Raw genomic sequence first — 20,567 nt, 5'->3', positions numbered from 1 at the left:
ATCCGACAAAAATCTACCTAGTTCGAGTCAACAGTTGAATGATGCCAGAGCCGACGAGAAGCCTCCTACGAAACGAAGAATAACAAGTTACTTTGCATCCGAAAAAAAAAAAACCTTAGACAAAACATTGGCTCGAACGACAGCCTTAGATGGGCTAACATTTAATGTTTTTATAACATCAAAAGATTTAAGGCAAATACTGATTACCAGTGGTTTCGAAAATTTGCCCAAGTAGGCAAACTCAATTAAAAGGATAGTGGTGAGTTACGGCTTAAATATTAGACAGTTAATTTCCAAAGAAATTTATCAATATAAAGCTTTGGGAACACGATTTTCTCTGAGCTTTGATGAATGGACCTCTACAACAAATAAAAGATACATGAATACTAATGTACATATCCCAAATAAGCACTGGAATTTGGGTCTTATTCGTGTATATGGGTCTATGAATGCTGAGAAATGTATTGATGTTTTAAAAACACGTCTAAAGGAGCATAATGTTAATATTGATACAGACATTGTTGCTATTGTTACGGATGGTCCAAATGTAATGGTTCGTGTGGGAAAAATTATTGAGGCTGAACACCAGTTGTGTTTAGTCCATGGAATTCACCTTGCAGTTTGTGATGTTCTTTATAAAAAAAGTTCTACGCCAATGTCCGACACCGAAGCACCATTGAAGGAAACTCAAGATATTGTTGATGAAACAGATGATCACGAAGATGAAGAAAATATCGACGAGGAAATGGAATCAGGCTTTCTTCCCCCAACAAATGATGAGATAGCAAATATGGATTTACTAACCAATGAACAAAATATCAATGAACTAGTGAAAAAAGCCCGTAAGGTAGTTGTTCTTTTTAAACGATCCCCGACAAAAAATGATGCAGTCTTGCAAAAATATGTCAAAGAAGAGAAAGGCAGCGAGCTTTCGCTCATTTTGGATTGCAAAACAAGATGGAACTCTCTTCTATCGATGCTAGAGCGTTTCCTTGCTTTAAAAACATGTATACAGAAAGCTTTAATTGACTTAAACCACCCAGTTTCCTTAAACGAAAGTGATTTTGTGGTTCTTTCGGAAATAATAGAAGTACTTGCACCTGTCAAATTTGCAGTAGATGCGTTATGCAGAAGAGATGCTAATCTATGCACTGCAGATGCAGTACTTATATTTTTATTCCAGCAGATTGCTCAAAAACAATCTCCCTTTGCTAATAAAATGTTCCAAGCTATAAAAACAAGAATGGGAAAAAGACGATGTGAAGAAATTTCTGGTGTTTTAAAATACCTTCAAAATCCAAAATATGATACTGTGAATGATGAAACAAATGTCTGCAAAATTTTTGGAGTTCCTCCTAAAACCCTTATTAGGAAGCAGATAAAAAAACTTATTGAGAGACTAGCTGCTTTTAAAAATGATAATTTAGAAAAATCAAGTATTGATGTTGATGAAAATATAATGGCTGTCGTTAGAAATGAAGATTCACAAGTTCGAGCCTCCCTGTCTTTAAGAGAAAAGTTACAAGAACAAATTGCACAAAGCATGAAAGCCATTCAACCAGAAACACAAACTTCAAATTTAATGTCAATCATAAAGAAAGAAATGCATCTGTTTGAAAATGGTGGAAACCGGGGGCATAATTTGGAACTAGTATAACAGTATTTGTTATCTATTCCACCGACAAGCATCGAACCTGAGCGGGCATTTTCTGCAGCTGGGTATTTGGGAAGTAAAATAAGGAGTAGGCTAAATGACCAAACCTTAAATGCTCTACTATTCCTCCGGGCATAATTTCAGACAAAAAAAAGAAAGTTTGTAAATAAAATATGCATTTAATATGAATTGTTTTTTTGTTTTACATTTATTATTTAGCTACCATTTATTTATAAATATAAAATAAAGATTTTCTTTAATTTTTGTCTCTCAATATTAACAAACAACTTATTATGTTACTTTTTACAAAGTAGCTTGTTGCTACAGCAGCTACATCGGTAGCCAAATTTAAGAAATTTTATGTTTACAAATTTATTTTGAAATTTTGATTGTTTAGTTACTTTAGTCAAATACACTTTAAGTGTTCAAATGTTATTTACATATCCAATTATTTGATGAAGGTTATTCTGTAAAGTCTGTAATCTTAAAACATAATATGTAAGGTACCGTATATATATTTCTGCATTATTTTAAGATCTTTATATACACCTGCTGCCTGTTACACAATTAAAACAATTTAAGGCGCCATAGAAAATTAATTTAAGTCATTAAGGCATAATGAAATTAAATAAAAAATTGATAACATCAAAAAGTATATTCATATATGCAGTATTAAGTTCTGTTTTTTAGCAAATATCTCACATTATATAAAATCCCGGGATCCCGGGATTTTATTTACTTCAATCCCGAAATCCCGGGATCGTAATTCATGCCCGGGATTGCAATCCCTATTCTAGATGTAACAAGGAATGTATCCATATCAAAACTTTTATTATTGGTCTTCAAGATACTGAATAATGAAGCTTCAAAGTTAAGTATGCCATCATAGGCGCCTTTCCCCTATTTGTTTAGCTGTTTTGCAAAATTTAACTTTATCCGATATAACGCGGTGATCAATAAAATTAAGTGTTTTTAACAAAGGCTTAGGATAGGCAATGTCAAACAAAAAATATGCTGCCATAACCATAGTAACGCCACATGAAAAATCTGGAATGTCTTTTGCAACAAAAATTTTATCGACAAATAGATCATTGGAAATTGGTCTAAGAACGGGCCTTTAATTCGGAGAATTGGAGTTAGACAAACTGGATCCTAAATCAAAATAAAACATCAAGTTACAATTAAGGTATACTGAACCAAATATCTGCACTAGCAATAAATTACGATAAAACTCTTACCGTGTCAAAAACATATAGTACACTCCTCTCCTCTGTGAACAGATGAACTAGCATAGCCGCTCTTAAATTCTTCTAAATATGATAAATTGCTGCTTACAAAACGAGAAATGTATGGATGAATGAGATTTAAATTCCCAAAATTCAATGACTTTTTTTTTGTATTAATAAGACATTTTCGTATTAATAATTTGAATATTAAATTCCCAATATTTGGTAGAACAATAACAGAAAACAATATATATATATATATATATATATATATATATATATATATATATATATATATATATATATATATATATTTATATATATATATATATATATATATATATATATATATATATATATATATATATATATATATATATATATATATATTGATATATATATGGATTTTGTAACATATTACTTACTCTCATCTGATTCTTCATTAATATGAATTAAAAGCGACCTGCACTTAGTCTTCAGACTCATTTTTAATTGCACTAAAGTTTGAAATCCTTCACACATTTTGTTTAAAAGCTGTAACAAATTTCTATCAATATCTGTATTGGTCAAAGCATTTGAAGCCTCTAGCAGCTAAATTTAAATGTAGACTAATTAGATTTATAGAAAAACACTGTGCATGATTATTTGCATAACAATATTATTAGCTTACAACTTTCTCAAACTTGAGACAAGGAAAATTATCTAAAACATCCTTCACAGTGTTGTTTTGGCAATGCTTCTTAAGCGTGCCAATGATTAAACGAACTTGACTTTTCAAGAAAAGGACATCAGGACGCAGCTTATTGCATTCTTCAGATAATAATGCCAAAAGGTCATCAGTAACACCGTGTTCTGTCTGAAAATAATAACTTTATATTCATCTGAAACTGTCAACATGTGAGATTAAATAATTTTTTTGTTTTATTTTGTTATTTCACCTCCCCAAGGCCCAGAAGGCCACTACAGATGAGGAGGCTACTTAATTGTGGTTAAACCCTCTCTCAACTCTATAACTCCGAAACACGAACCTTGACGAACAAGGCCGCTGCGCGGAGAAACAAGTTGAGCGCGGTACTACCAGGGACGTGGTGGGGATCGAACTCGGAACCTCTCGCTTATGAAGGGAGCGCACTACCACTACACCACTACCGCAATTTACCTAACATACACCACTACACCACTACCGCAATTTACCTAACATAATTCTTGAAACAATTTTAGAAACTAACTTTATATAAACTAATTTTATATAGACTAAATTTAGAAAAAGTTATAGTTATCATAGTTTGGTGGAATAACTCATCCTGCAAAAAAAAAATTAAAATTAAAAATGGATGATTGGATGAGGAACAAAAATTTCCAAAAATCTAGAAAGAAAAGAGAAATATGAGTATACTCTAATATCTTTCTTTCTGGAAGTAGGGAAATAAATATAATCAGTACCATTTTTCAAATATATCTCTATCTTTCTGTCTTTCACTCTTTGAAAAATATGAATATATATATAAAACTATAAACTAATTGTTCGTGTAATATATTACATTCATTTCTAAATACAAAATAACATATATACTTGCGTAATCGAGTAGCAGAATCTCTTAGCAGGCAATATCTGAGTCATTTATACCAAGAGATTTCCTTTTACGCCCTCCATTGGCATGCCCATACTTTTTTTATATTCCATTACTGTGGCATCATTAACGAGAGGTCGCCTGACTCGTTTAAGTTTTTCTTTTTAAGCATGAACTAGAAACTCCTAGAAAAAAATTTAACCTTAGAATAACAATTATATATATATATATATATATATATATATATATATATATATATATATATATATATATATATATATATATATATATATATATATATATGTATATATATATATATATATATATATATATATATATATATATATATGTATATATATATATATATATATATATATATATATATATATATATATATATATATATAAATTAGTAAAAACACTTCTCTATCTTTTTTCTTCAACAAGCTGTTTCGATTTTGACAAGTTCATCAGGATACTTCCTGATGAACCTGTCAAAATGTATATATATATATATATATATATATATATATGATATATATATATATATATATATATATATATATATATATATATATATATATATATATATATATATATATATATATACCCGTAAATGTATTTCTGACAAAACGATATATTTTTTCCATAAAGTGTTGGATGAAAGTAAACGATAAAACGCAAGACAGATTAATAATTTTTAGTCTTTCTTTTAATTAAAAGATTGCAGGTCCAACCCTTATCCATAAGCGATAGCATACCTAACCTATGGGGACATTATCTAACCTAAACCTAACCCTAATCTAACCCTGCCCCAACCCAAACCCTTCAATGTGTTATTAACTCCCGCGTGTTCTCCCTAAATCAGTCGATGCGTGTACTACTCGTTGCGTGTTCTCCCTATATCAGTCGATGTATGTACTGAAGTCCTTGAGTTTCCCTAAATCAGTATAGCGTCATAGCGCAATGTATATATATATATATATATATATATATATATATATATATATATATATATATATATATATATATATATATATATATATATATATATATATATATATATATATATATATATATATATATATATATATATATATATATATATATATATATATATATATATATATATATATATATATATGTATAGATATAGATATAGATATATATATAATTGTGTAAATAATACTTTTTTTATTGCATAATTTAACACACTTAGGACGAAAAAATCTGTGTGTTTGTGTGTGTGTGTGTAACACACCTAAACACATTTTGCTTGATAAGTGTTAACTTACGCAATAAAAAAATATATTTTTTGACATAATTTTAAAATTAAAATAAACTAAAATGTTCAGCTTACTGAGCCATTTCTATGTGTTGGCTTAACATTTGGAAAACGTAGAATCACTTCATGTGCTAATTCATACAATTGTGAACTACTTGGATACCTAAAATAAATAGATTGATAAATTGATATAATATATTTTATAATAGTATTATTAATAAATATTAAATTTCATAATTATCATTTTACTATTTTTACTAAACTTGTATAAATAAAATTTAATAAAAAACTTGAAAACGCTTCTAGATTTCTTATTAAGAAAATTTAAAAAATCTAGTAAAAAAATAAAAGATCATATCAATCTTATTTCATGAATCATATTAAATTTAAACAAACTTTTACATACAGCCCATGTCTGGATTGTATAACATCAAACAATACATCAAAAAACGAGGTCTTCAATTTTGATTTTCCAAGAACATCGAAGTTTAATTCTTTGCAGGAAATTGCACTTACCAAGAAATTTGTTAATATAAGTTCTTTACCACTAAAATGTATTTTATAAAACATCATTTAAAAAATGTTTATTAGATTCTAATAAACAGTCTAATAAACAAAAAAGTCTAAAAAAAAGTGTCTAATAAACAAGGGGCGGTAATAACCATTAATAAAGAGGATTATTAGACAATAAGAGTAACTGTTTAGAGATGTTGATTGTTATATGTACTTATTTTAATATCTTATTATAATCTTATAAAATCATTAGCTTGAGGTCGAATTTAAAATTGGAAGGCTAAAATCAATTACAGATTGTAAGGACTGAATTGAAATTGGTGAATCAGAACAACTAGCTTCGGTACATATCCTTTTAAGAATAGCTTTTTTGAATGTAACTCTCAATTTAATAATGGGAATAAGCTCCTTAAGTGTAAAGTCGCCCATGTCCAGCAAAACAGTACCATCTATATCTTCCTCTAAGATATATACAAAAAATTAAAATGTTTACTTTATATAACTTAATATAACCTTTTTGTAAATTACAAAATTATATATTAAGAAATATATTAATATAATAAAGAATGTTTCACAAAATTTTTTATATTCTATTTTATAATTATTAATAACCAGTGTCACACTTTACTACACTTTATCTATAAGAGTTTTTAAACTGAAAACTAACAGTGTATATATTATTTTTAATTTTAAATTTGATACATAATCAATAATGGGGAATAAGTTAAGAGTAATTTCCAATATATATACTTTGAATCTAGTTTGTATTAATATTTTAATATTAATACTAATTTTAAAGTGTTATAACACCTGACTTCTCAAAGTAACTAAGCATCCTGCTGATGTTATATACCCATCAAGTGGTTCAGGAGAAGCTTCGCTTCCAACAGGTTGAATGCATAATGTGGAGGATGCAGATAAGCAATATGAATGACAATAGTGTAAAAACTGTGAGCAGGTGCAAATATTTCCAACAAAGTACCATCTTTCAGAGTGTTTTAGATAAGATATGCATAAAAAAATAGGAATTCCATCATTTTGAACGGATAAAACAAAATAGTCCTTAACATAATAAGTTACATGATTAATAGATACACTTGTAGCTTTAAACAATCAAATAGTTCATCTTGGATATTCTTTGGAAGACACAAAGTCGAAATTGTAACTCCATTCTTCTCAGCTTCATTGTTTCGCAGACAATCATAAGAATTTAATTCTGCACATTGTCTCATTTGGTGTCGCTTTGATAGTGTAAAGGTAATATTTTTGAAGTTAGAAATAATGTGGCACAATTTTATAAAATAATTGTGCTTGGATTCAAACCTCATACACCATAAATGTCTTAAAAGGCCAAATAAACACAGCATTTTTGGATAATGAATAAGATAATGCATTTTTGGAGTCATTTTGTCAGGATATTCAATACTAAATATATACAGAAAATTCCCAATAAGGCATATTAAATATGTAATTTGATTATGCTTAATTGTGAATGAAAATAAAATGTCAGATATTTGACGAAACAGCAAAAATACTTCCCAAAACGATGGAAGATTTTCACAACGGATAGAAAGATAATCAATAATAATTATTGGAAAATTTCTAAAGAGACACCAATTTTCTGAAGCTTTTACGGAGAGATGACCATTAGCAGAAATCGAATGGTTGCGTATTTCACATGGAACATTTCCTGAATGACGAAATCCAAATGGAAATGTTTTTATTTCATAGTTTAACTGGATTAAATTTATGATCTTATTTTCAATCAGTTTTTGGATTGTCATTTTCAAAAGAAGTGGAACTATTCCCTCTAGAATGTCATGATGTAAGTCTGGTGGAAAGGATTCAATAACATTAAAGTAAGGCAATCTGTCTAAGCTGCATGATTTAATTATTCCAAATATTGCTTTATTTGCAGAATAATTTTTGACTGCTTGTAGATGAGTGTTATAATTTGAAATTGTTCTCAATGAACAATAGTCTTCTGTGTATCTCAAAGATATGGCTTTATGATCAACTAAACAAAATCGACAAATTCTACCTGAATTGAAGCAGCACCTAAAACCGGCAAGCGAGTGAGCCCCTAAATTGTCTGCAGATACTGAGGCAATACAAACATGAAGATTGTGTTTAGTTCCTCCTAGATTAACAGTAACATAAGAACTCATTAGGGATATTAGTTAATCAATCAGCGGCTTTAACACATTATGATAAGAAAAAAACTGCAGTAATTTAAATCTGAACAAGGCGGCGAGCTGTATCTGAGACGTTGTTGAGCGATAACAAGGATGTAAATTTCCAATAGTGTAATATACACCACAAAGTTTTTGTTTACCTTTTTTAGAACCTAAAGGATTAACAGTTTCAAATTCATCAATAAACAAATGGATACGAATAGCAGTACGGTGTTTTGTAAAAAAAGAATGTCTTTTGTAAATTTCTCCATCACAATAGTCATACATAATACCAGTAGAATTTTCAGTTACATGCATGTGACAAAATTCATTAAATATATCTTCTATACCTAAAACTCTTTCCAGATTATCTTTTATACTAACATAGTGGTATTTATGATTGATTCCGTCTGAACTTGTAATTTTTTTTTCTTGTGGCTCTACCATTTTTAAATTAGACTTACAAAAATTAATCAACTGATATTCATGAATAAAAGAAGAAAATACATCATAGAGATAGTTATTATCTAATATATGGACTAAACTGATAGTATCGTTTTGTTGGATTAATTGCTTTATGAAACTATTGTATGACAAAAAGAAAACAGTAAACACTTCCCTTATGTCACTTGCTAAATCAACATGAACTTGGCATGCAACTACATGTTTTTCTCTTAATTTTAGAAACATATGGCCTAAAGAATTTTTTAAATAAGACATTGTTTGTAGAAAGAGACCTGGAAAATTGGTGTCCTGAATTAAATTTTCTGATAACGGAGCAAAATCTTCAATTATAACTGATGTGCTAATTGTAGGTTTTGGGTCGTTATCAGTTGCATGCGCTCTCCTCACATGCTGTTGAAAACTGTGAAACTTTTTGAAACTTTTATTACAGGTTGAATAGCAGCAGTTAATCTTCAGATTAAAATCATGTATATATATATATATATATATATATATATATATATATATATATATATATATATATATATATATATATATATATATATATATATATATATATATATATATATATATATATATATATATACAGCGGTGGCCAAAAATTAAAGACCACTCATTTTTTTTTCAAAATTTATTTTTAACCTTAGTATAATTTTATTTTGGAAAAAGGTATCAAAAAAAGAAAAACATTTTTAGAAAGAATTTTTATTGTATTTTATATTTATTATAAAAGAATTTATAATTTTTTTACAAAATAATGTTAAAAAATTAAAAAACTGACTAGTAAAAAATATAAATGGGAAAAAAAATTGGACAAAATTTTAAGACCAGTTTCAAAAATATTTCAAAAAGCAATAAAAAAATAATTTAGAAACGTGTTGTTCCTCCATTTGTTTTCAAGCACTCTTACACTCGTTCTGGCATTGAATTCATTAAAGTCTTGATTACTTCATCAGGCACATTTTTCAAATGATGAGAGATAGAAGATTTCAAATCTTCCAAATTGTAAAGTTGTTCTTTACCAAGCTTGTGATCAAGCCACGACCATAAATTCTCTATTGGATTCAAGTCTGGACTATTGGCAGGCCATGGAAGCACTTGAATTTTATTAGAATTGAACCAATCGCTAACAACATACGCTTTACCATCGAATAAATAAAAAACGCCAACTCCACAGGCACTCATACAGGCCCAAATGCCTATTGAACCACTGCCTTGTTTTGTTCGTTCCAAAATGCATGATTCATTGAACCGTTCACTTGGAAGTCTACGCAACATTACGCGACCTTTTCTGTTGTCTACCTCAACGTTCATTTCATCACTAAAGACTACACGGCTCCACTGATCTGTTGACCAATTTTTATGTAGCTTGCACCACTCTTTCCTGGCAAATTTTTGTAGCAGCACGCCATAAATAATTTAAATTGTGGAGGACCCTTCGCACAGTTCTAGGGCTTGCTTTCAGACCATTTGACAGTGTCCATTTTGTAGACAAGTCTGTAGATGATGCTTGTCTGTTTTCTTTCATTAACCTCACTAACGAGCGAACATCACGGTCATTTGAAATTTTATTTCGTCCAGTCCTATGACAATCATTAATTGACCGGGTCTCTTTGTATCGTTGAATTATGTTAATAATGCAAGAATGAGACCTTCCGAGATTTTCTGCTATTTGTCTGATGCTATAGTCTTCTTCTTTTAATACAAGAGCCGCGTATCTGTCTTTTTCTTCGATCTTTGCACGCATTTTTGCAATACTTTTATATCCTTATTGCTATTCAAAAAATAAATGTTTATTTGATATCGAAACTCAGGTTTCGACATTTTATTTTATAGCCAACGTAATAAGCAATTAAGACAGTTAAAAAAAATAATGGATTATTATTTTTAGTAAGTGCAAATTAAAGATTTGAAAGTGGTCGTTAAACTTTTTCCAATTTATATAAAGAAGATTTATTAATTAGAATTAGATTAAAAAAATTATACCACTTTAATCCGTATGTTTTAATTTTTTTTTTTTTTTTTTAATTTTTTATTTTAGGTACCCCAAGAAGTCCTAACGCTTTTGTCACAGAGCACCGTGGAAGTGCATTTAACCAGGAAGTTCACGCCTCCTTCCTTACCGTGACGCGAAAATTTGTCCAGAGCTCGTTTCGAACCTGGATCTCCAGCTTATAAAGCAAGCGCTCTAACCACTGCGCCACGGCCGCACATTTAACAAGATATTAAAAAAAAAAATTTAATATGTGAAATAGAATCTTCTTAATTTTAATTCAAAGATTAAGAAACCAACTAAAAAATGAGTGGTCTTTAATTTTTGGCCACCGCTGTATATATTAGGCGTGGACGTAGCATTTCCTGACATGGAACCAACTCCAAAAATTAATGTCAAAAATTAATGTCAAATAAGGATGCTTTGCAAAAAATTGCAATGATTGGAGTCTGGGAACAAAAAAGCCCAAATATTTTAGCCATAACTCCCTAAAACAAAAGAGCAAAAGTTCATAAAATTTTTTGTGTACTATTCTTAAATAAATTTATATTCTTTGATAAATTATAAACTTCATACAATAATCTCTTAGCTAAGAGATTACCAATTTCTTAAAGGAAATGGTGATGGCTTTTAAATAATAAATCATTGTAACTTTTTGAACTCATTACTTTAAAACAGCACTTAACGGTTTTTTGTGACAAAAATAGGAGCACTTTATGAAAAAACAATTCAAATTGTTGAGAAAATCAATTAAACTTTATTATTTTTTAAAAAACCACAAAAACGCAACTTGAATGACTAGAATGCAGGACCGTCCCTAGGAAGAGGAGGGGGTGACTCCTCAAATTGAGGGGGTGGAGGGGGTTTTGTACAGTCATAATTTTTGAACACTTAAGTGTTTAAAAGTTATGACTGTACAAAACTTGAACCCCCTCCACCCCCTCCTCTGATTGTGGTTTTTTAAAAAACAGTAAAGTTTAACTAGTTTTCTCAACAATTTGAATTGTTTTTAGATAAAGTGCTCCTAATTTTTTTAAAGTGATGAGCTCAAAAAGTTACTATGATTTATTATTTAGAAGCCATTTCCATTTAGTCCATAAATTACGCAACACTAAGTTTATTTTTAAAAAAGAAGTAGAAGATCTTAAGCTCTTTTACGCGGCGATTTTCATTAAACTTTATCCTTTATTTTGATTTTTTATTTAACTTAAGACTCTGCCAGGTAAAATTTTGACCTTTTTTGTTTTGATCTTTTTTTTTGTTTGTTTTTTGTGAAATTTAGCGTTGACGATCAATAATATCGTAACCATTATTTTAAATCAGCTTAATGATAATTATTATTTGATCAAGTATTTGACGAAGTTTTCTCAAAAGACATTTTGATTTACCAATAATAAATTACCAATTTCTTTGTTTTATGAAATTACTTAGATAATTTTAGAACAACATTAATGGTTTTATGCAATTTTTGTTTTCTTTTCTACTTTCAACTTATATTATGATCAAATCATGAAGCAATCAAAGTGACGATCGTTTTAAAATTTTCAAACCCTTGTTTATTGAAATAATATTTTCATGACGATCTTCGGAAATACGTTGAAATATGTTTACATTTATTATTAACTAATAAAATGCGCTGATATGTCTTTTTTTATCTTTTAATTTTTGTCGCGAAATATTTTACATCCGGGCCTTAGCACATCGGTAATTAATTATCATGTCACGTGATTGTTGGATGTGAAAGAACAATTTTTTTTATTAACTAAACCAATGAAAGATTCTGAAATATTAAAAACACAAATATTAAATTTTTAGCTCTTATAAAAGTTATGTTTAACTTAATTTTGGAAATCTGCGTTTAAATATTTTACCTTGATATTGTTTGCCTTAAGTTATATAACTATTCGCCCAGAACCGAAATAATTTAAAAGTAATCGCAATAAAAGTTTGTTTTAAAGTTAAGTTTTTAATCCGGCTGAAAAATATTTTTAAGGAATTGATTTTAATTTCGGAACAATTTAATTGTAGTTTATTCAGGCCATTAAATTTTAACAAATATTTTTTAAGACTAATACTTGCTATAAATGAGTCATAGACATTAAACCATTAAAAAACTCTTTTGCTTTTCTGCTAAACTTAGTAAAGTTTTTTGTTTAATTGAAATTTTTTTAAGAGGCGTTTTGCTTTATTAATTGATTGTCTAAGACAGGGATGGCCAAATAGCGGCTCTTAAAAGGTCTTGCGGCTCGCGAGCCGCATGCGGCTCTTTGATCGATTTGCTGATAATAAAAACTTGAATTTTACATAGCCGGAAGACATTGTTTGACAAATGGATATAGCGAAAGGTGACAATAAAGCGCTTCACAATAGAAGTAAGAAAAGAAAAATTAAAGATGAGAACAGATCATTTCATGGTGATTGGACAGAAAAATACGCATTTATTGAAAAAGAAAATAAACCTGTGTTTAATTTGCAATACTGAACTAGCTCATAATAAGACATGTAATCATTACATTGTAATGTTAAACGTCAGTATGAAACAAAACATATTTGTTTTTCTGAAGAATACCCAATAAATTGATGTCATAGAAAAAGTAAAATCGAGTTGCTTAGAACAATATTTAAAAATCAAAAAATGAATATTTCAACTTCCAGCAAAGATTCAAATATTAACAACAGAAGCAAGTTTTATTATAGCTTGGAACATTGCAAAAAGTAAACATCCTTACACAGATGGAGAGTTTGTAAAACAAAATCTTTTTGATGTGATCTCAGTTTTAGATCCTAATAATAGCAAAATCCAAAGGTTAGTTTCGAATATTACTGTTTCTCGACATACAACTGAAAGAAGAATATCTGAGATTAGTGTCGAAGTTGAACAGCATTTGTTAAATGACTTAAAAAATTGTGAAGCATTCAGTTTAGCATTGGATAAATCAACAGATATTTAAGATAATCCTCAAATGGCAGTATTTGTAAGATATGTAACATCAGATGTACTTGTGAAAGAAGAGTTGCTAGGTTTAGTAGAAGACACAACTCGTGGAATTGATCTAAAAGACACAACTCGTGGAATTGATTTAAAGGAAGCCCTTGACACTGTTCTGGTGAAAACTAATGCTCCTAAGAACAAGCTTGTTAGTGTTGCTACAGATGGTGCAATAGCAATGGTTGGAAAACACATTGGGCTTATGGGTTTACCAAATAGTGATCCTATGTACCCAGAGTTTATCCCAGTTCATTGTGTGATTCATCAAGAACATTTAGAAACAAAACATTTTAATTTTCCAATTGTTTTTGAATCAGTGCTGGAGATTGTAAATTATATTTGATCTAATGCAAAATATCACAGACAGTTTAAAAATTTCATTAGTGAATTGGATCTTGCTGACAAACCAAGTGACTTGTCGTTTTACTGTGCTGTAAGGTGGCAGAAGACATTTGAAATCTTTGACGATGTGAATTTTTTGCAAGATCTTTTATTTTTAACTGATGCAATGCAACATTAACAAAATATGAATTTGTCGCTTTAGGGAAAAGAAAAAAATATATCTGATCTTGCTCAGACTATATTTAGTTTTCAAAAAAATTGCTCTATTTCAGAAAGATCTTACCTTAAAAACTTTTAATCATTTTCCTCAAATGAAGAAAATGATTCATAATCCTAATCCTACAATTCAGTATGATGATCATAAAATTGAATCATACCGGGAAAAACTACATAATTTGTTTGAAGACTTTCAAAACAGGTTTAAAGATTTGTATGCTCTTAAATCATCATTAGCATTTTTAGTAAACCCTTTTTTAATTGATATTATTAGTCATGGTTGTCCAATACCACAAAATAAACTTGAAAAAACATCTCAATTTGAAATAGAATTACTATATCTCCAAAAAGATCAAAATTTTCAAATGCTGCATAAAACACTAGCTTTATAAGATTTTTGGAAAATGGTTCCTAAAGTTAAGTATCTTCAACTAAAAAGGATTGGTCTAAAACTTATTTCAATTTTTGGTTCAACATGTGAATCTTTATTTTCAACTATGAAATTTGTTAAATCACAGTATTGTGCCAATCTAACTAGTGAACATTTGTTACAGTTGCTTAGAATATCAATTACATGCTTGAAACCAGATTTTAAAAAACTTACCAGTAGTGTTTAAAATCTTAGTGCCCAATAAATTTATGTAAATTATGCAAGTTATTATACAAGAAGACTTTTCTAACGGTCTTTTACAAAAAAAAATTGATGTTATAAAAAGAATTCTCTCTGTTATGTCTTATTTTTTGCTGAATGATGAAAAGATATTTTTTAATTGTAAAAGTAAAAGTAATTTGAACTTAATTGAAGTTCATTAAAAAAAATTTTTTTATTGTGTAGTCGTTTTTTTATTTGATATTTTGCAGTTTTTAGTAACTTATGCTATTAAGTGGTTATAAGCAAGTTCAATTAGAATAAAAGCAAGTTTAATTCAAATACATTAAAATAATTTTTTTTCTCAAACAAACCTTAAGATTTTTATATCTTGCTTACAATTATTTTTATAAGGAAATTTATGGTTGTTGTAATTGTGTTAATTCAATAAAAAATTATGATTTAGAGATGCTTTCTCTATTTTTTCTACAAATAGTTTTCTAGTGCGAATAAATAGGAATCAGATTTTATGTAGCCAAGTTTACATTTAAAGAATAGCTTTTACTTGCTTTATTGTAAAAAAACTAAATATAAATTGTGTACATACTAAGTTTATTTATAAAAGTACAATATCCAATTAAAAATTTAAAATATTGATGTATAAAAAATCTAAATTTACCACATTATACACATGTCATAAATCGACCCTCAGGTTGAACTTTATCCTACTTAAAAAAAAAAATATGCCATAAAGTTGAACTTTATCCTACTTAAAAAAAAAAATATTAAAAATTAAACATTTTAAAAATCCAAGTGCATTTTTAGACTGGGGGGTCCAAAATCCTATTGAAAATATTAATAATAAGAGGGGCAGTGGGGCTTTGACCCTCCAATTGTCAAACTTTTTATATAAAATATAAATCTAGCATAAAATATAGAAATATATTTAAATTTTTTGTTTACATCCCTCTTCCTTCCATCTTCCCCATAAAAAAGCATGCAATCCTTGCATGCAATGTACCAAAACTCGTATTTTATTGGGCATTGTATGACTCTTTCGAATAAAAATGATAATATATGATGGCTTTATTCACCAAAATATACTTTATTTTTTTAATAACTTTATGCTAAATTTATATCTTTTATCTTTATTTTTTTCAAACATTGATTTTAGTGAACCTAAATCCGGTCTCTCGGTCATTTGTAGGCAGAAGAAAAATTTTATAGAAAATTATATAAAGCTAAATACTTTTACAGATCTTTATTTAATTAAGTTACTGCATAGTATTTATAAAGTTAATTAATATTGTCTTTAAGTTACTATCTTCGACTTGATGAGAAGCCTGAAACTGCCTTATGCAAGTTCTCTCCGTGGTCTTTGTGACTTACATTTCTTTTGTATCTTGCCCAAGTTCGTTTAAACTTAGAGTGAATAGCTTCTCCAGTTTGTTCTGCAAATCTGGCTAGACCACATTGATTTTCTTTGCAAAAAGGAACAATATGCGCTAACATGATGTGGACCTTCCATGTTATGGAATGGAATTTTATTTATCACTTTAACTTCTGGATCTTCATCAAGATGAATAAGCCTTTCACAATATAAACATGCATGGATGCCACCATGCCCAGATAAACCCATAATCATGTTAGCCAACTTTAAATGCCATGCAATATGAAAACTCAGGCTATCTAGTTGGATAATATCTAAAATTTGTTTTATATTCTAATATGTTTCAGGAACATCTTCAACAATAGCAATAAACTGTATACGTTGCACACCAGACCCAATATATTTGTCAGATCCCCGACGTTTACTTCTGTTTTTTATATTATTACTGTTAACTTTAAGTTCATCTGCATCAAAGATGTTAACACATATTTTCAATGAACCTCCACCTCCATCAATTGAAACTCGTACAATGGTATTATAAGGATTTAACGCTCTCTCACTTATAATGTTCATAACAAAATCTGAAGTATCTTTTACAAAAACCAGGTTCCTATCAACCTTTTTATCCCCAACTTCAAATTGCATGGACTGAACACTGTAATAATTTTTCACAGTTAATTCAAGATCTAACAGTAACTTCGTCACTTCTGACTCGACAACTCTCTTTCCTGTGGCCTTGTTAAGAGTAGAAATCAGTTTTCTAGTTCTTCTGTTTGAAAGATCAAGATTTATTCGAAGTTGCTTGAATGTTTCAAAAGAGATTTGCTGGATTTGATTTTTGTCTCCTTTGTTCTCAGGACGACCAACTCTTATTATCTGCGGTTTTCCGCAGGTGGCTAAATAAAATAGATCACCTGAATTTACTTTTTCTTTGTTCATGTTTTCCTTGTTTATTGAAGAAGCCACCTGCTCTGCACTGTGCATACCTTATTCCAATGCCAATGATATAAGGTTTTTTACAGCAGTTGATTTGCAGCATTTATGCTGCAAATCAACTGCTGTAAAAAACCTTTTATTTTATTGTGCCACGACCTAAATAAATATTGTTGGTGGTAGTTTGACTATACCAATATCATGTAATATTTTAAAATCTTCTGTTTATATTACCTATTATTGAAAGACATTTAGAGCAGATCTTTAATGTGTTTTCTAGAGAAGTAGAAGAGCTCTCATCAATCTCAATTGTAATAATGTCAGACTTGCGCTTCTTAGAAATCCAATTAATCTAAACAATAATTATTCAGAACTGACATTTGAGCCTTTTATGACAGAATTGACATCTTTATAATTTAGCAGATATTTTAAAATTCTATTTTAAAAGATGCAATTAACTTAAACCTAACCTTTTCTATCTTCTGTGTCCATCTGGTTGTTGGTTTCTTTCTTTTTGCAAGCATGTACAAATTAGTTTTGCAATTTCCACATATAGAAAAAGAATAGGCTGTAATTTCTTTCCTGTATCCAGAGTATACAAACGTCTGCACCAGTTTTTCAATAGTATCTTGGACTGCAATAAGACTCTTTTTAGTTTTTGTTTCCCAGCAAACACAGCAATAACTATTTATACTCATCTTTTTTTGCTAAAATTATAACAATGCCATGAGTATTATAATACAATTTTTTTAAGATTTAAAAAATTTATTAAACCAATCTTTAAATTTTTGAAGCATTTCGCGCCAAAAATTTAATACAACAAAAAATGTAAATATATTAGCATAATTTATGCTAGATTTATATTTTATATAAAAAATTTGGCAAGTTGGGGGCCAAGACCCCTTTGCCCTCTTATTATTAATATTTTCAATAGGATTTTGGACCCCCCAGTCTAAAAATGCACTTGGATTTTTAAAATGTTTAATTTTTAATATTCTAATAAGTATCTATTTGATGGCATATTTTTTTTTTAAGTTGGATAAAGTTCAACCTGAGGGTCAATTTATGACACTGTGTTAGTTCTTTTAAAGATAAAGTTGGCATAGCAACATATTTATTACGGCTCTTCGGCACACGTCATTATTTATATGCGGCTCTCGCATCTAAAATTCTGGCCAGCGCACAGTGATCAGGAATAACTTAAAATTAGGCCAAAATTAATTTTGTCAAAAATATTTAGTCAAAATTGCTAAAAATTTACTCTAAGATGTAAAAAAAAGTAGACAAGGAAAGAAGACTCAAAATATTTAAAAAAGGGTTAAGTATGGTCAAGGGTAGCAAATTTTACAGGGCCCCCGTCCACACCACCATGCCCCTGAGTAATTTTGACTAATTAAGTTTTAAACTAATTATTATTTTGAAAACCAAATGAAAAATTATGAAAATAATTAGTTAACATGATCTATACGTTTTATTTTTCACCTAAATTGAAAAATAAGCTTAAAGATAAATCAGCATCGTCTTATTCATTATGTTCATATACATCTTCGTAATGTATTTCCTCAGTAAATTCATAATTTTCTTTATCTTCATCTTCATTGTCATACTCATTGTACTCATTATTAGTTTCATTATCACTTTGGATTTCATCAATGGTATTTTTATTTGATTTTTTAACAAGTTCAAGAGCGCTCTTTGATAATTGAATTGTTTTAACTTTACTTCTATCTTGAGAAATTATTATAGTTGATATTATTGGATCACTTGTAATAAAAAGATAGTAAAGTTGGTCCTCAATTGTATGGAGTCTTGTATCTTTTCTTGAATGGTGAAGTCTGAATTGTTTATTAACTTTATTTCTAGATTCTTGAGCTTCTTCTGAATATAATCCAATTGGCAACAAGAACTTTGAAATTATTTCAGAACTGTGAAGCAATAACTTATGCATAGATACAGGCATATCAAACCAATTATATTTTTCACAATAAAGCTTTGCTGTTTTAGTGCAATATTCACTGAATTTTATTGTATCTATCTCATAACTTAAATTTATTATGTTCAAAATGTTTGCTAAATGATCTATTAATTTTTTATCTATGCCTGTAATAGAAGAAAATAAACCAAAATGTTTAAATGCTCGTCTGGCAGTATTACCATCATTTGAAGTTCCAGAACCACCTAGCCTAGGAAAATCTACTCTTAACCCTAATTCTTCAATGAATTTATTTTGTATGATTCGTTTTTTCTTTCCACAAGCTTCTTTTTCGTCATTACCACAAATTTGCCATTTTTTTATTTTAAATCTGTAAGAAATGTGTAACAAATATTCAAAACACCTTATCCGAGAATGCAATGGAGAAAGACCTAGTTCAATGTTATCTATATTAGAAGTTGGAGTTGGTATTGAGCCACGTGCAATAGAATTTATTTGTTTAGGAGAAGCTGAACATATATTACAAACTTGTTGTGAAGAAATTGAGCATATTGCATTGGCAGCCTTACCGTCAATCATTGTTAATTTTAAATTAAATTTAACTTTAGTTACAATTACTTCTAAACCATTTATCAACTCAAACTCTAAATCCTTTAGTAAATTTATTTGATTTTGAATATATTTTTTTTCAAATTTCAAAATTTTGCTTCTGATTCCTTTAGATATTGAACTCGTATTGTTTGACAAAATCTAATTAACGATGGTTTAGGGTTTGTTCGAACAGAAATGTTTCCAAATGAAAGATCCAAAGGAACAAAAGTGGTACTAAATAAATCAGAGTTTTTCGAACTATCATTGTCAAACTTTTGCTTATATTCACTTTGACCAGATGCACCATCAAACCCCCATTTACAACTTAATATTCGTTTTGTTTTATCGTTATTCTCTAGTTGCATAATTTGAGTTGTGATTGAATCCATTTGAAAAAACGAATTATTGTGTGATCAAGAAGACTTTGAAGTTTAATTTCAGCACTTTGCTCAATAAATATAATGCCATCAGGATAGCGTTCTTTTCTTGCTAATAAAATATCACTATATAAAGGATATATATTTGCATTTCTTTCCATAGCTGTAATCCTTATTTTCTGATAAGCTCTTTGGGACAAACCAGCTGAGACCATCAAAGCCAAACCTTCTTTTGGAGATAATTTTATAATAGTCTTTTCACTTTTAATCATATTAGCTACTTTATTGGGTTGACTGGGAGAAGAAACCAATTGGTTTAAGGTAAAA

At 28.9% G+C, this 20,567-nt stretch overlaps 2 protein-coding genes and 2 long non-coding RNA genes across 4 annotated transcripts; 1 reads left to right on the top strand and 3 right to left on the bottom strand.

Annotated features, from left to right (window-relative positions):
• Positions 1–2,890: 2,890 nt before the first annotated feature.
• Positions 2,891–3,718, bottom strand: LOC136087305 (uncharacterized). The gene is made up of 3 exons (XR_010641704.1): positions 3,551–3,718; positions 3,306–3,471; positions 2,891–2,939 (listed from the first exon to the last, which is right to left on the bottom strand). It is a non-coding gene; the product is annotated as an uncharacterized LOC136087305 (long non-coding RNA).
• Positions 3,719–5,838: 2,120 nt separating this feature from the next.
• On the bottom strand, positions 5,839–6,297 carry LOC136087304 (uncharacterized). The gene is made up of 2 exons (XR_010641703.1): positions 6,142–6,297; positions 5,839–5,898 (listed from the first exon to the last, which is right to left on the bottom strand). It is a non-coding gene; the product is annotated as an uncharacterized LOC136087304 (long non-coding RNA).
• Positions 6,298–6,497: 200 nt separating this feature from the next.
• LOC136087129 (uncharacterized) lies at positions 6,498–8,416 on the bottom strand. The gene is made up of 3 exons (XM_065809635.1): positions 7,329–8,416; positions 7,064–7,233; positions 6,498–6,709 (listed from the first exon to the last, which is right to left on the bottom strand). Exons 1-3 carry the CDS (start codon positions 8,414–8,416, stop codon positions 6,498–6,500), a joined length of 1,470 nt encoding a protein of 489 aa, XP_065665707.1.
• A 5,427-nt stretch (positions 8,417–13,843) lies between these two features.
• On the top strand, positions 13,844–14,819 carry LOC136087128 (uncharacterized). The gene is made up of 2 exons (XM_065809634.1): positions 13,844–14,197; positions 14,484–14,819. Exons 1-2 carry the CDS (start codon positions 13,844–13,846, stop codon positions 14,817–14,819), a joined length of 690 nt encoding a protein of 229 aa, XP_065665706.1.
• Positions 14,820–20,567: the final 5,748 nt, after the last annotated feature.

The sequence above is a fragment of the Hydra vulgaris genome, chromosome 11, assembly GCF_038396675.1.
Source record: "Hydra vulgaris chromosome 11, alternate assembly HydraT2T_AEP".
NCBI classification, from domain to species: Eukaryota; Metazoa; Cnidaria; class Hydrozoa; order Anthoathecata; family Hydridae; genus Hydra; species Hydra vulgaris.
This window is presented reverse-complemented; position numbering and strand designations above follow the sequence as displayed.